Genomic DNA, 13,612 nt, shown 5'->3' with positions numbered 1-13,612 from the left:
TACATCTGATACGCTCACATAGCTTGACCCGGGAAGGCGGGTCGCTGTCCACGTCGGTAAAGGATCAAGCATCAGTCAAAGAAACCATGATGCCACCCTGTTTGAGGGCTTACTTTTCATATTCTTTTAAGGCCGAAATTAATTAATTATTTGTCAAAATATTATTTTTATTGTGGTTGCGTGTGAACAGGTTGAAAAAAACATAAGAAACACACAGAAGGCAGGGGAATGTGGCGTGCTGCTTACGCGGCAGAGAAAGTCCCACTAAATATCTCATTTTCCTATGTTTGTCTTGGAGGACGATTTTCATTTTTAATTTTGAAATGATATTTTGATATGATATGAAGGTAAAAATAAAGAGGAATTTCACTGTATTTTTGTTGGGTAGTCTCCGATCTATCTTAACCTCAAAAGTTAGTTCAAGAGGTAAAGTTTTTCCTCACACTTATAAAGTGACTATCAGTTTCTTTCACAACTGATGTGAGATAACTCTAACAACCTTTCCCTCACACATCGGGTCCTGGATCAGAGTAGCGACAATCCATTTTTCTTGTAGACTGTTGTTGGACTGAGACTTGTTAGTAAACCTGAGATCTAATACCAGTGTTGGGTGGTCTTGGGTCTATCTCAAACTCAAAAATTGACTCAATAAGTGAGGTTTTCCGTCACACTTATAAAGTGACCATCAATTCCTTCCACAACCGATGTAAAATAACCCTAACAATTTTAGATATTTTGACAAAAACTAATAGAAAATCATAATAGAATTGAGTAATTAAAAGAAATTGAAAATTCAATATCCTTTATTGAGAATTTTTAAACTTTAAAAGTAGTGTCAAAATGAATGAAAATTTATGAAATTTTTTGTGTTTCGAAAGTATATATATTTTAAATTATTTGTTAATGAAAAATAAAGTTATTAACAAACATCGCCGGCGTCCCTTTTGGTTTTCTCCCTTTAAAAAAAAAAAAAAAAATCTTTATGGTCGATATTTAATGAAGTGATTGGAAACTTTTATGATCGTGTTATTTGTTTCACATGGTAAAATAGGGTTTAAAACTAGAATGGGGGGCCCATTGATCCACCACGTTCGTTGTTGAGTGAAGCTCTCTGGATAAATTAGTGTTCCTCGATGGGACAGAATATATATTATTCTGAAATACGTATGCAGCAACCCAACTTTTTACTCTCTTTTCAAATCGTTTTCCACCTTAATTCTATTCTATTCTACATCATCTTCCAAGATCTTATTCTATTCAAAATCCAACACAACCAGTAAAAAACACTCAAAGAAAAAAATCTTACTAGTGCACCTGTATGATTAGGACTGTTTGGCAATAATGATTAGGACTGCTAATGTTGAATATCAACCCCCAATTCTAGACATTAATTGTTTTTTTTTGTTTTTTGTTTTTTTTTTTTTAATTAAGAAAATAGAAAATATTTCAACAATATGAAGCCAGGAGCTCCAGGATATATATATATATATATAGGTAAAGATTGGATGATATTGTTGATAATTAAGAATCTTTTTTATTCCCAACATTGAAGATCTAATCTTTCTGAAAAGCTCTTGTATACCAAATACTGAATTAATTAACAATGAAAACAAAACTTGATAGCTTGGGCGGCTTGCAGTGCTCAATCTGAATTGAAAATGGTGTTGTGATGATCTAGACGAAGAGTTTACTTTTGATAATCAAATATCAAAGTGGCTGATTTTTTGCTACTCTAGAGATAATTTTCTTTAGTGTCATTATTTATATGGTTAATGCCACAAATCTTTCCAACAGAAAAAAGTTTGATGACTCAAATCCGTCCAACCTTCAAAGGCAACACCATCAACTTCCTGATCACTCAGTGAGATCATCATACCCTAAAATACTTCGTAAAGATCAAGTACAAAGTCAAGCTTTTGAGTATTATATAAGGTTATTTTTATCATATCTTGGTCCGTCCATATATATAAAAGATTTTGTTTAATAATTTAACTCTGATAACATGGAACATCAGAACTAATAAAATTATGGTACTTATTTTATTTAAATTAATATCACATTAACAAAATTTATTAAATTAGCAAGTCAAAAATATTTAAAACTACATATATGATCTTCCGATATGAGGTACATGAGGTGGGAAATCGTTGTGAATCTTGGAGGCTGAAGTCACATATTGTTCGTTGGATGTTAATTTATGGTGATGGGTTTTTATATAGGGTTAATTACCTTTTTAGTACCTAGATTTTCACGTTTTTGTTTGTTCACACTTAAGTTTCAATTCATATCACAGATGGTACCTAACTTATGGATAAATATCAGTTTAGTACTTCCATAACTATTCCGTCATCCAAACTAATGGACTGCAATAGAGGTGGTTTCAGCCACCTCAACAAGCAATTTGAGAGTAGGGGGGTGGTCGAGGCACTTCCAAGGGCCTTAGAAGTAGTTTGGTTACCTTCAGACAATTGCAGGAGTGGCCAAAATCACCCCATGGCAGTTGCTTAATTTAGCTGATTGAATGGTGACAAAGATACTAAATTAGTATTTATCTATAACTCAAGTACCATTTATGATAAGAAAAAATAAAAACATGAAAAACCTAAGTTCTAAAAAAGTAATTAATATTTTTATATATAAAGTATTTTTCAATTTAAATTGAAGCGGCACATCGACTCGCAAGGGAGGCTATTACAAATGGCAATGATAGGATTTGGAGAGATCAAATTTCAGATTGTATTAGTGACATTATTTTGATAGAGCAAGTTACTCTATCTTTTGATTGTTAAAAGGGGCTTATACTCCACATCAGTTATTTTATTAATGATAATCATCATATTTATTTTCAAAAGAAAAAAAAGCAGCATCCTATTCAGAGATTCCCAAATATATTTGATATCGTCACAAGTGTGTAATCGACTCCTACTCACTGTGACATGGTTGTTGCATATGCGCCGGCGCCCTCTATGACGTGGCGTAATAATCTCGATTCTCGAGTCTTATAATGAGTCATCTCCAACTGAAAAGCCCGATGTAGTGGGAAGGTGGGAACATGTCATGCACATAAATTAATCCAAAACTCTTTGAAGATCAACACAAACTCTCTATTTTAATAAAAAAATCTACATATGGCGATAAACACATGCTTGGGCTTTTGAGGCACACTAGCCAGTAGCCACTAGGCATTATCTTAATAGGGCTACGTGACAGACTCATTGAATTTCTAACAATTTGCTGCCTAAATTATTTTATTATAGAACAAATTGCTGAAAATTTAACAACGTTCCTTATTTGATGGATACCCAATCCAAATATAGAAATCTTGGTCAAGAAATTGATTGGCCAGTCCAGGATATGTGAAAGGAATGGATGGATATGCCCTTAACAGGATTAGCTTTTAATACATAGTTTATTGCAATGCGTAGATAAGTTTCAAAAAGCAAGTTATAGCAAAAGGGAAAAGGGGTTCATCCGAGTGAAAACGATATGCATCGTGAGCCATCCTAAGAGATAAACCATGATAGATAGATGGACTTATTTGATGACCAATTTGATGACCCATTATTATAAAATAAGTCGTGTAGATGAAGATGATGATTAAAGATAGGAAGGATCCGGTAGAAGTGCACCAAACAGCATTTTCAGCTATGATCATGTCAACAAATGCTTTATGATATTTTAAAAAGTTAGCCTCATATTGAAAATATATATATATATATATATATATATATATATATATATATATTTGTGAAATATAAATGAGCTCATAAGTGTTAAGTCATATATTAGATGAAATTGATCGAGTGTTATAAATGACTCTGAAGAGCTCTAATAACGATTTGATTAGGCATTTTAAAGTTATGGAGTAGGTATAGCTAACGTTTTATTTGAATCGTTACATGTTTTGAGCTTCAATTGTAATTTGCTAATTCTAACTATTAATTTGTAAATTGGGTTTTGATTCTTTTGAATAGAGGTAAGACGGCTCAAACATAAAAAGTGATATAAAGGATAATATAGATTAATCTTAATCAACTAATCTTATGAAGCAAAACGGGGACAATATAAAAAGTTTTTGATGCGTGATACATGCTCTTATATTTATTATTTATTTTATTTAATGTGGGATCAAACAATACATAACTTATTTTAAGTGATTCAAACTTAAGGAGTCTGAAGATTTTGATTTTAAATTAATAATATTTTAATTAATTTAACAACTCTTATGCATCTTAATTATTGGATTTCCATAGATTTTGACGTATGTAACCACTACATACGTGACAGATTTTACTACTAGGGGATAGAAAAATGAGAAAATTAACTAAGAAATCTGCTTAATCTATTATTTTTCTTTTGTTTTGGCACTTGAAAGATTGATAATAAACGTCAAAACTCTATTACACTTATTATATAAATAAATATCAACAATCCAAACATAAGATTATGTCTTAATAGGAAAGGGATAAATAGTGATTAGGAGGATGGCAAAGTTATTTGAGCTTTTGACGTGACTTGTTTATGTGTCCTCCCAAGCAGCAGAGAGAAGAAATGTGATGATGATAGGAGCAACCCCCATCAACCGGACACCAACAACATGATGAAAAAAATAAAAGGAGTAATAGCCAAATAGGCTCCATTAAGCACGATAAATCCCACGTCCATTCCATCACATTATTGGTCTTTTCATGACACCCAAACCATATACATACATATTTATACATAGCATTTGCCGTATGCACAACGTACGTATTCTGTTCTTCTCAAACCACATTAAAAATTAAATAAAACCAAAATGATATTTAGGGGGTGGAATCCCTTGGTAGGACCCAGCTGAGTGACTAGCTAAAACCACATCCAAATGAACCCCTCCCCACCAAAACCACTGACCCACCCGCCTCCAGCGCTCGGTTTTTGATCAACTTGCATGTGGGCTCCGTCCAAAGACCGAGGACTTGCCCGTACAACATCACACGTGTAATATCATCACCGGCTTCATGATTTCTTCGCTCTAAATGAAAAAATAAAAAAAAAATTGAGAGACATGTCAAGTTGCCATTGCTCCGACAAAAGAAAACAAAAATCACTTGGCCCACAAATAAAAATCACCGCTTGATTTTTTTTACGAGTTTTGGGCCCCACTCGTAAAATTGCTGTTGCAAATGATGTTTGTGCATGGAAAATCAGCCATCATATCCTTACAAAACCTGATCTAATAGACTAATACCCCCCAGGTTTTAAATATTTTATTTTACTATTATTTTACCTTTTATTACTATTTTTAATTTGTTGACTTGGTGCTGTTATTTAGCGTTTAAATTAAAAAGAAGAAGAAGAAGAAGAAGAAAAAAAAAAAATTAAAGGGGAATCAGTATTGCAACATAAACAAAATAAAATTATAGTGGGATAAAAAAGGGATTTGCAGGGTTACTATCTGTTTTAAAGGGAATTAATTGGGAACAATGAAGGGGGGAAACAGACAAAAGAGTACCCACTTGGGGGGAGAAATGTCAATGTCGGTTGGGAGCTTGGAAATAATGGAACGTTGGTTTTACTTTTTTTCCTTTTTTTAGTAGATGGATTGTATTTATTTTTCATAGATATTAAGGTGAATCTAGCCAATAAGACAAGGGAAAAGCTAGAGAGGACGAATGAAATTAAGCCAGGTAAGACTTATGGGGGGAGGTGGAGAATTTCTTGTTGGATGAGGAGCTTTGTCTTGAATGCCTATCCATTCATCCTCTCCCTCTTATTATTAAACTTGAGCCCCACAAGCCATCCTATCGGAAGTTCCCTTCTCTTCTCTTCTCTTCCCTTCCCTTCCCTTCCCTTCCATCTCTGCCTTTGTCGTCATGCTTATCTGGATTTCAATTGGTCTGGCGCCCAACAACAAATAATAGAGCAGATTTTGACGAAGTATCAGTATCAGATAAGATGCATATTTATGATTTAAATTAAAGAAAGAATTTGTCTAAAAGAGGAAGTAAAAGAGAGAGATAGAGAGAAGCCATGTTGGCGAGTCAGCTCTCAGCAGGAGCAGCAAGGCTCAGGGGGGGATGAACTCAACTAAAACGCGGTCCACACTCATGTGAACCCCATCAACTTGCTAGAGTGGGACCCTCCCCACATACACAGCCCACAACCCAACCCACACATACTATGACCCCTAAACAAAACCCACTCCTCTCTCTCTCTCTCTCTCTCTCCCCATGAATCTTCCAGGCTCCTTACCATCTCTCTTGGGTTGACCCACCACGCCTACATCCCCATATCTCTCCAACACGCCCTAACTAAATAAAAATAGAAAGAAAATAAAAAAATTAAAGTTTGGGGGTGGGGGGTTCTATATATATTCAACCCTCAAACGACCCACACTCATACCACTTCTTCCTCTCCTCCTTTCCTTTCCTTTTGTATACTAATCATTGTCAATTACACATCCTCTTCCTCTTCTTGAAAAAACATGGATGGAAGCTGCATAGATGAAAGCACAACAAGTACTGACTCTATATCCATTTCTCCGGCGACCCTTTCGCCGTTACCGGCCACCAAGTCGCCTGAGAGTCTCTGCCGTGTCGGAAGCGTGATAACCAGCATAATCTTGGACTCTGAAAGCGGAATCGAAGCTGAATCCCGTGGGAAGCTCCCGTCCTCCAAGTACAAGGGAGTTGTTCCCCAGCCCAACGGCCGATGGGGTGCCCAGATTTACGAGAAGCACCAGCGGGTCTGGCTCGGCACTTTCAACGAGGAAGACGAAGCCGCCAGGGCCTATGACATCGCGGCGCAACGTTTCCGCGGCCGCGACGCCGTCACCAACTTCAAACCGTTGGCGACGACCGAAGAGGATGACGTGGAGACGGCGTTCTTGAACTCTCATTCCAAGGCTGAGATCGTCGACATGCTCAGGAAGCACACGTACAATGATGAGCTGGAGCAAAGCAAGCGTAACCGCGGCTTGGACAGCAATGGGAAAAGGTCTAAAGCTGACGGCTCTGCTGCTGCCTCGTTCGGCTCAGCCGGGTTTCTGAAAGCGCGTGAGCAGCTTTTCGAGAAAGCTGTTACGCCGAGCGATGTCGGCAAGCTGAACCGGCTCGTGATCCCGAAGCAACATGCCGAAAAGCACTTTCCTTTACAAAGCGCAAGCACTTCCAAAGGCGTTCTCTTGAATTTCGAGGATATTGGAGGCAAAGTGTGGAGGTTTCGGTACTCTTATTGGAACAGCAGCCAGAGTTATGTGCTGACCAAGGGTTGGAGCCGCTTCGTGAAGGAGAAGAACTTGAAGGCCGGTGACATTGTTAGTTTTCAGCGCTCGACCGGACCGGACAAGCAGCTTTACATCGATTGGAAGGTGAGGACGGAGTCCGTTGTCGTCGGGTTATCAAACCCGGTTTTCCCGGTTCAACAGGTTCAGATGGTTAGGCTTTTTGGGGTCAACATTCTGCAAATACCTGTCGGTGGGGTCGTGGAGAGTATTGGTGGCTGCCATGGGAAGAGAATGAGAGAGATGGAGCTGTTGACGTTAGAGTGTAGCAAGAAACCAAGAATGGTTGGAGCTTTGTAACAAATTTTTTTTTATTTGTTTATTTTTTTTTTGTTCTCTCCATCGTTCTCTTTGTTTTTGTTGTTCTTTTTTGGCCTTTTGTGAATGGTGCGAGGAAGGAGGGGAATGGGAAGTGGCGACGGGAAAGGAAAGTGGCGGTGCAGCTGCAGCCTGCAAGTTGCAAAAGGTTGAAGAATTGTACATTACAAAACAAAAGCCTGAAGAAAGCTTAAATTAGGTGCAACAAATATTACAAATGAAAAAAAAAAAAAAAAAGAATTTACAAAGTTGTTTTGTTCATGGTTTTGGACTGTCAAGTTGTGCTTTGTGGATGTTTTTTGCTTTCCCAAAATATCTAATGTTGACAAACAAGGCCTCCTCACGAGGGAAGAGAGACGGCTATTAGCAGTAGTGGAAGAAAGAAAGAACCTTTGCCCAGTTGCCCTCAAAAAGAGAATAGCTAATCTTGGTTTTTTTATTTAATAAAAAACAACAAATAAGAAAATAAGAAAAAAGTGGGTGCAACTTGGAAGTCATTCACTCATTCGTCTAATAAGAAGAGAGAGGCAGTTTGGGTTTGATGAGAGGTTCCTTCACTTTTGGCCTACCTTAAACCAAGTGTAGTACTATTTGTGTATAATAAGTACTGTGCATTAGGTAGACGAGATTGGTGGCAACAGGATGCTGAAGATCTTGAAATCATTTTGAATAGATCTTGTCTCAAGAAGATTGGCCAAATGAGGCTGCCAGCCATCACTCATGAGGCAAGACACCCCATGTCCCATGTTATGGAAAAGGCTCATAATAAAACTTTTTTCATTTTGCTCTGCTAAAAATAATTACTTAAAAACTAATTATTCCTTGAAATTAGGCATTTTACATAATCAAAGCCTGTAAAAGATTGATCAAACCCATATATACCTCAGGTGCTCACATTGGAATGCCTTCCAAACACCGAAGGCTAATGAAATGAAAAATCTCCATTAGTGTAACCTCAATTCATGATTTTCTTATATAGAATAATCATTTTATTCATTAAAAATGCTTCCATGACAATATTTTTCTCTCATAGGTTCATATAATCAATCTCAACTTCAAAGACAATATTTTTCGGCTTTTTATTGTTGTATTTTGAACTCGTCCTATAAGTAGAAAAAAAAGGGTGTTGACCCTGTTAGAATATTAATTATAAAGTTAAATATAAAACTGGCACTTGTATTTTTGGTGAGTATCAAATTATTTCTTGGGTTTTAAAAATGATAAAATTAGTAATTATGCTTTCTGTCGATGTAAAATCAATCCATCTATCTACTTTCGATAATAGACTATTTTTATTGGGCAATAAATGGTTATAAGCGAAGAATTGTGATATAAGGGTAACAATAATAAATTTGGTGTGGAAAATAACCCCCAATTTAATAATGCGTTAAGTGCGATTTTGTTTATGATGATGTGACGAAGAGATTATATAAAATAGTCTTTTATTTTTTATTTTTAAATGATGTGTCAAATGGTCTATACACGCGAAAATAGATGGGAAGATTTATTTTAAATTTTGAAAAAGTAGTGAAATTAAATACAAAAGTGGCATCTATAGACTATACTCTTGGTGTGTATCAAATCAGCCGTCATTGGCTTTTCAAAAGTGACAATCTAAAATTAATCTTTTTGACAATCTAAAAATATTATTTTTATACTTACAAAAAATATATATATATATATTATTATTTTTAAATAAACCATAATTTAACACAAATTATTAAAATAAAATATTTTTAATTCGAGCAATTTTACTTTCCAGATTTTTAATACACATATCTAATCTTAAGATAAATTAAACCATAATATATTTTTTTTCATTATTTTTTTTAAAATTAAATTTCGTTTATTTTTATACGATCCATAGATGGTTTCTTAATTAGTTCGTCCTTTTTCATGTATCTTCTACGTAACTTCCATAGAAATACCTAGGAATTCATTCAAGTTGATCTGACCATTAGTTTCCTGCGATGTTCCCACTGATTGATTCTGCAACTTTGCACATCTCATCAATCATCTCTCTCTTTCGTTCGTATTTTTCTGAGCCCCATTTCATCAATCGATCTCAATGCATGTGTTATATATATATATATATATTTAAGTGCTACGGATGGATTCGAATGAAAGATTCTGGGCAAGGTCAAGCTAAGAGAGAATATATACCTTCACTGGCATGGCATCATGAAATTGTTGACCCAACACAAAAACAAACAATTTAATGTACGTGAAAACTTTCACGGGCTCTCTCTCGATAGATAGCTCAGTTCTAACCAAACCAAACCGAAATAGTAAAGCTTATGGTTCAGCCTCTTTCACAATTTCAGGTTAAATCTCAACTGGGGACACCCAATCACCGATGATGTATCATTTTGTCACATCTTGCGGATTTTTTGGGCTGATTTTTCTATTGCCCCTAACTCTACGTGGGTTGTCGGAACCTGCATCCATCTTGTGTAGCGTAGGTTATGTTGTGATGTCTCATGTTTGAGTTGCTTTTGTTACGCTTTTTTTTTCTTTTCTTCAAATTGGGTTAGGAATATTTTATTTTATTAAACTGACTTAATTTAACTTTCATATACATTTTAAAAAATAAATATGAGAATCACGAACGTATATGATTTCATCGGTCAGAACACGCTTTAGTTTAATATATTAGATTGAAGAAAATTTTTTTAACCCAATTTATATATATATATATATATATATATATATATAAATTTGAATTGTTTGATAAAACTTTTTAGAGTGTGCGTTTTATTTTTAGTTGTGATATAACGTAAATGTAAAAGCAATTTGCAAGTATTTTTTTCACTAATAAAGTAAAAAACTGTTGCCAAACGAGCCATATAGATTGGCCCGTTTGTTATTACATTTTTTCTTCAAAAACCTTTGTATGGATGTGCTATAGATTGGGCTATTGAGGTGATGCGATCCCAATGAGCAGAATTGGCCCAGCTTTATTCATTTTCAAGATTGTCCCAGCCCATTTTCAAGAAAGTCAGACCTGACACGAATCATAACGAATCAAATAATGGCACGTGGCTTATTTTCCCAAAAAAAAAAAAAAACAACAACCTTCTATATATTTCGAATCAAAGTGAAACAAACCCTAATCACACTACTCTCTCTCTCATCTCACTCCAGCGTCTCTTTTCACCATCGACACTCCCCTCTCTTTCGAACCAGCTCATCTCTGCCTCACACTCTCTTGAGCTATCGCCGGCTTCATCTAACGACAGCGTATCCTGTCATCGCAGGCCACAGATCTCCCTCAAACCAAAGGTATCTTCTTTAATTTTGTAAAATGAAGACTAAATGCATACCCAGTATCTAATTTAATAGATCTTGGATTTTTGTGTGGAAAAAACGTGGATTTCTTTTTCCAGTTCCTTTTGGAAGTAGTAGTTTAGACTTAGCTATTTTTCTCAATTACAATGTTAATTCTGAGTAAGCGTTTATCATTGTTTTATTATATATGAATAAGATTTATAGGATTAAGAGTTATTATTTGACATGAATCATATGCATACGAGTTATTATTTGGATCTAGTTTTTGATAGATGTCTCATCCAATTTAACATAGTTATTATTTGGATCCAGTTCTTAATTTGAAAATAGAAAGCTATAATTCCAGAAAATTTAAATGTACTAAATTGGTGTTCTCTTTACCTATATCTTTTATAAACTAGGACATAATCTATTGTAAATAGGCGACTCTGGATGATTCTCAGTCTTATACGAGTTCAACATGATGGATAGTTTTATAGTTATAAAAATCTATTTCTTTAAGGTCACTTTAGTATTTTGAAATAAGAATTTTCATGGATAGTAAGAGATGGCATAAAGTAAGCTGCAGAAATTCATAATTTTTCTATTTCTTCCTTCAATTTCTTTGTAAGATTTTAGTTAATAAATGCAGGTGATGGAGAGAATCGCCGGTCCTCTTTTTAAAGTAAAAATTAGAAAGTTAAATGTGAAATCCAAAGTTCATGAAATGGTAGAAATCGTAGAGGGAGAGGATGGAAATGGAGACAGCTACTTCTTGTATAGTTCTTGGTGCTCCCGTTCTTACCATTATGTTTGTTGTAACATTCCATACGCACGCCATCAAGATAAAGGGCTCCTTATGTTCTTAGGTAAGAAGTTATTTATGTTCTTTATCATATCTGATACATTATTATTCTTTTCTTATCAATATCAATATTGATGCTTATGAGAATCTTCACGTCGCGTTGTATAGAAATGAGTTCACAAATCCTTGCCTACAAAGATGATATTAGGCATGTGCACCCTTAAAACAGAAGGAATTGATGAAAGCCAAACTTCTTCTGCATAAATCTGAATTGGGTGACCAGAACGATAGCTAGTCAAATGACGGGAGCATGATGAAAAGAGCATGAGAAGATAAGTGTGGAAATACCTATTATCATCTTTGTGGGCAAGGATTTAAGAAAATCATCTTCTGTATAACATGATGTGAGGATTTTTAGAAATATCAATACTGATCTTGAGGAAGAAAAGAGTGATATTGCATCGGATATGATAAAGATCGTAAATAGTTTTTTATCTAAAAACATTAGTAGCCTTGTATCTGGATACCACCTATCATGACACATGCTACAACAAATATAATGGGAAATAACAGCACCATCGATACCATTGATCAAACAATTTCAGCCCGCCATGTATCAAGCATCCCAAGGCCATATTTAGAGTCTCGCATTAAAAAGTGCTGCTCTCTCCAAAAATGCGGAGGACTTATAGATATGTTTTTTTCTCTGGACTTTTTTTTTTTTCTATTTAGTTATTTTGTTAAATAATGTACTGTCTGAAGCATCGGAACAGACATCGGAGCATCTTCGGTCTCTTGGAGACCAGCGGATGTTACTTCTTTTTTTCTTGTTTTGCAGGTGGCCTGTTGCTTCGGCTATAGAAGAATTGCTGCAAACTGTTCTCGTATGTGGGAATCCATGGAGCTCTCTCTTTCTTTTAAGTTTCTTGTCATATCTCGTTTGCTGAACGTGGGGGACTAGCTTTGGGAAGCCAAAGTTAAACAAGCCAATTGTGTTTGTTTTTTTATTGCCTAAAAGCAAAATTTATCTGAAGCCCTCATACCTATTCATATGCATGAGCTGGGATGCTGGCACGTCTTTCCGACAGATGTCCACTGTACTTCTTTTTAGAACAAATGAATGAAGGCAGGTAGTGCAGAGTGTGGGTCAAAAAGCTTACCCACTAATTGAATCATTGTTGAACTTAATTAATTTGATTCAATCCCTTTTGATCTGGGAATGTTAGTCTAACTGAAGGATTACAACACTCCTTAAGAAACGGAAGTGAGGCATTATTTATCGAACATTAGATTTTATCTTAAAACAATTTGAAAATCACTTGGTGATATGTGTAAGCATGTGATATGACTCATGTCAAATAAATAGAATAACTCTTAATTCCATAAATCTTGAGTTTTTAGTGCATTCTAATTAAATATTTATGGCCATAGATGTGTGCGCTTGATAGAGTGACCTATGATTAATCCTGTTGTGTACTCAAATCATTGTGAATGTTATACTAACCTTAACACAAATGTTTTCTTCTTATAATTATTTTCTCCTTAACCCCAAGGGGTTGGCTTGGTGGTTAGGGAGTAAAGCCTGGGGCTCTGAGTTTGCTCCTCAGTGGTTTCAGGTTCGAAACCCACCAGGTGCTACCTCCCCCTTGGGGCCACACCCCTCTGGTGAATAGCCAGTGACTTACTCTGTTCCGTGTAGGGAAACTTCCGAGGGTGCGGTGCACGGGGCCGGGGTTTACTCTGCAGGGGTGGGTCCGAAGGGTCCTGCCTTGTAGAGGTTCCTCGATATCAAAAAAAAAAAAAAATTATTTTTCTCCTTTCACGGATTCAATCCAAGACTCTCTTTGTTATGTGAAGAGGTGAAAAAAAAGGACTAGTATTAGTTCGACGGTGTGAATTTAGTCAATTTACCAATGACCGTGTTCAAGAAAACAAAAGCAAAATGTCACCAAGACAATGCA

General features: G+C 35.6%; 1 protein-coding gene and 1 long non-coding RNA gene across 2 annotated transcripts; both read left to right on the top strand.

Moving 5' to 3' along the window:
- The first annotated feature begins 6,262 nt into the window (after nucleotides 1-6,262).
- LOC132185056 (AP2/ERF and B3 domain-containing transcription factor RAV1) lies at nucleotides 6,263-7,819 on the top strand. Its single transcript, XM_059598875.2, has one exon. The coding sequence runs from the start codon at nucleotides 6,464-6,466 to the stop codon at nucleotides 7,559-7,561; it is 1,098 nt and encodes a 365-aa protein (XP_059454858.2). The 5' UTR covers nucleotides 6,263-6,463; the 3' UTR covers nucleotides 7,562-7,819.
- A 2,879-nt stretch (nucleotides 7,820-10,698) lies between these two features.
- On the top strand, nucleotides 10,699-12,826 carry LOC132184307 (uncharacterized). The gene is made up of 2 exons (XR_009440550.2): nucleotides 10,699-10,861; nucleotides 11,499-12,826. It is a non-coding gene; the product is annotated as an uncharacterized LOC132184307 (long non-coding RNA).
- The last annotated feature ends 786 nt before the right edge of the window (nucleotides 12,827-13,612 follow it).

The sequence above is a fragment of the Corylus avellana genome, chromosome 7, assembly GCF_965113065.1.
Source record: "Corylus avellana chromosome 7, dhCorAvel1.hap1.2, whole genome shotgun sequence".
NCBI classification, from domain to species: domain Eukaryota; kingdom Viridiplantae; phylum Streptophyta; class Magnoliopsida; order Fagales; family Betulaceae; genus Corylus; species Corylus avellana.
Note: the sequence above shows the minus strand (reverse complement) of the source record. Positions and strands in the feature narration are given on the sequence as shown.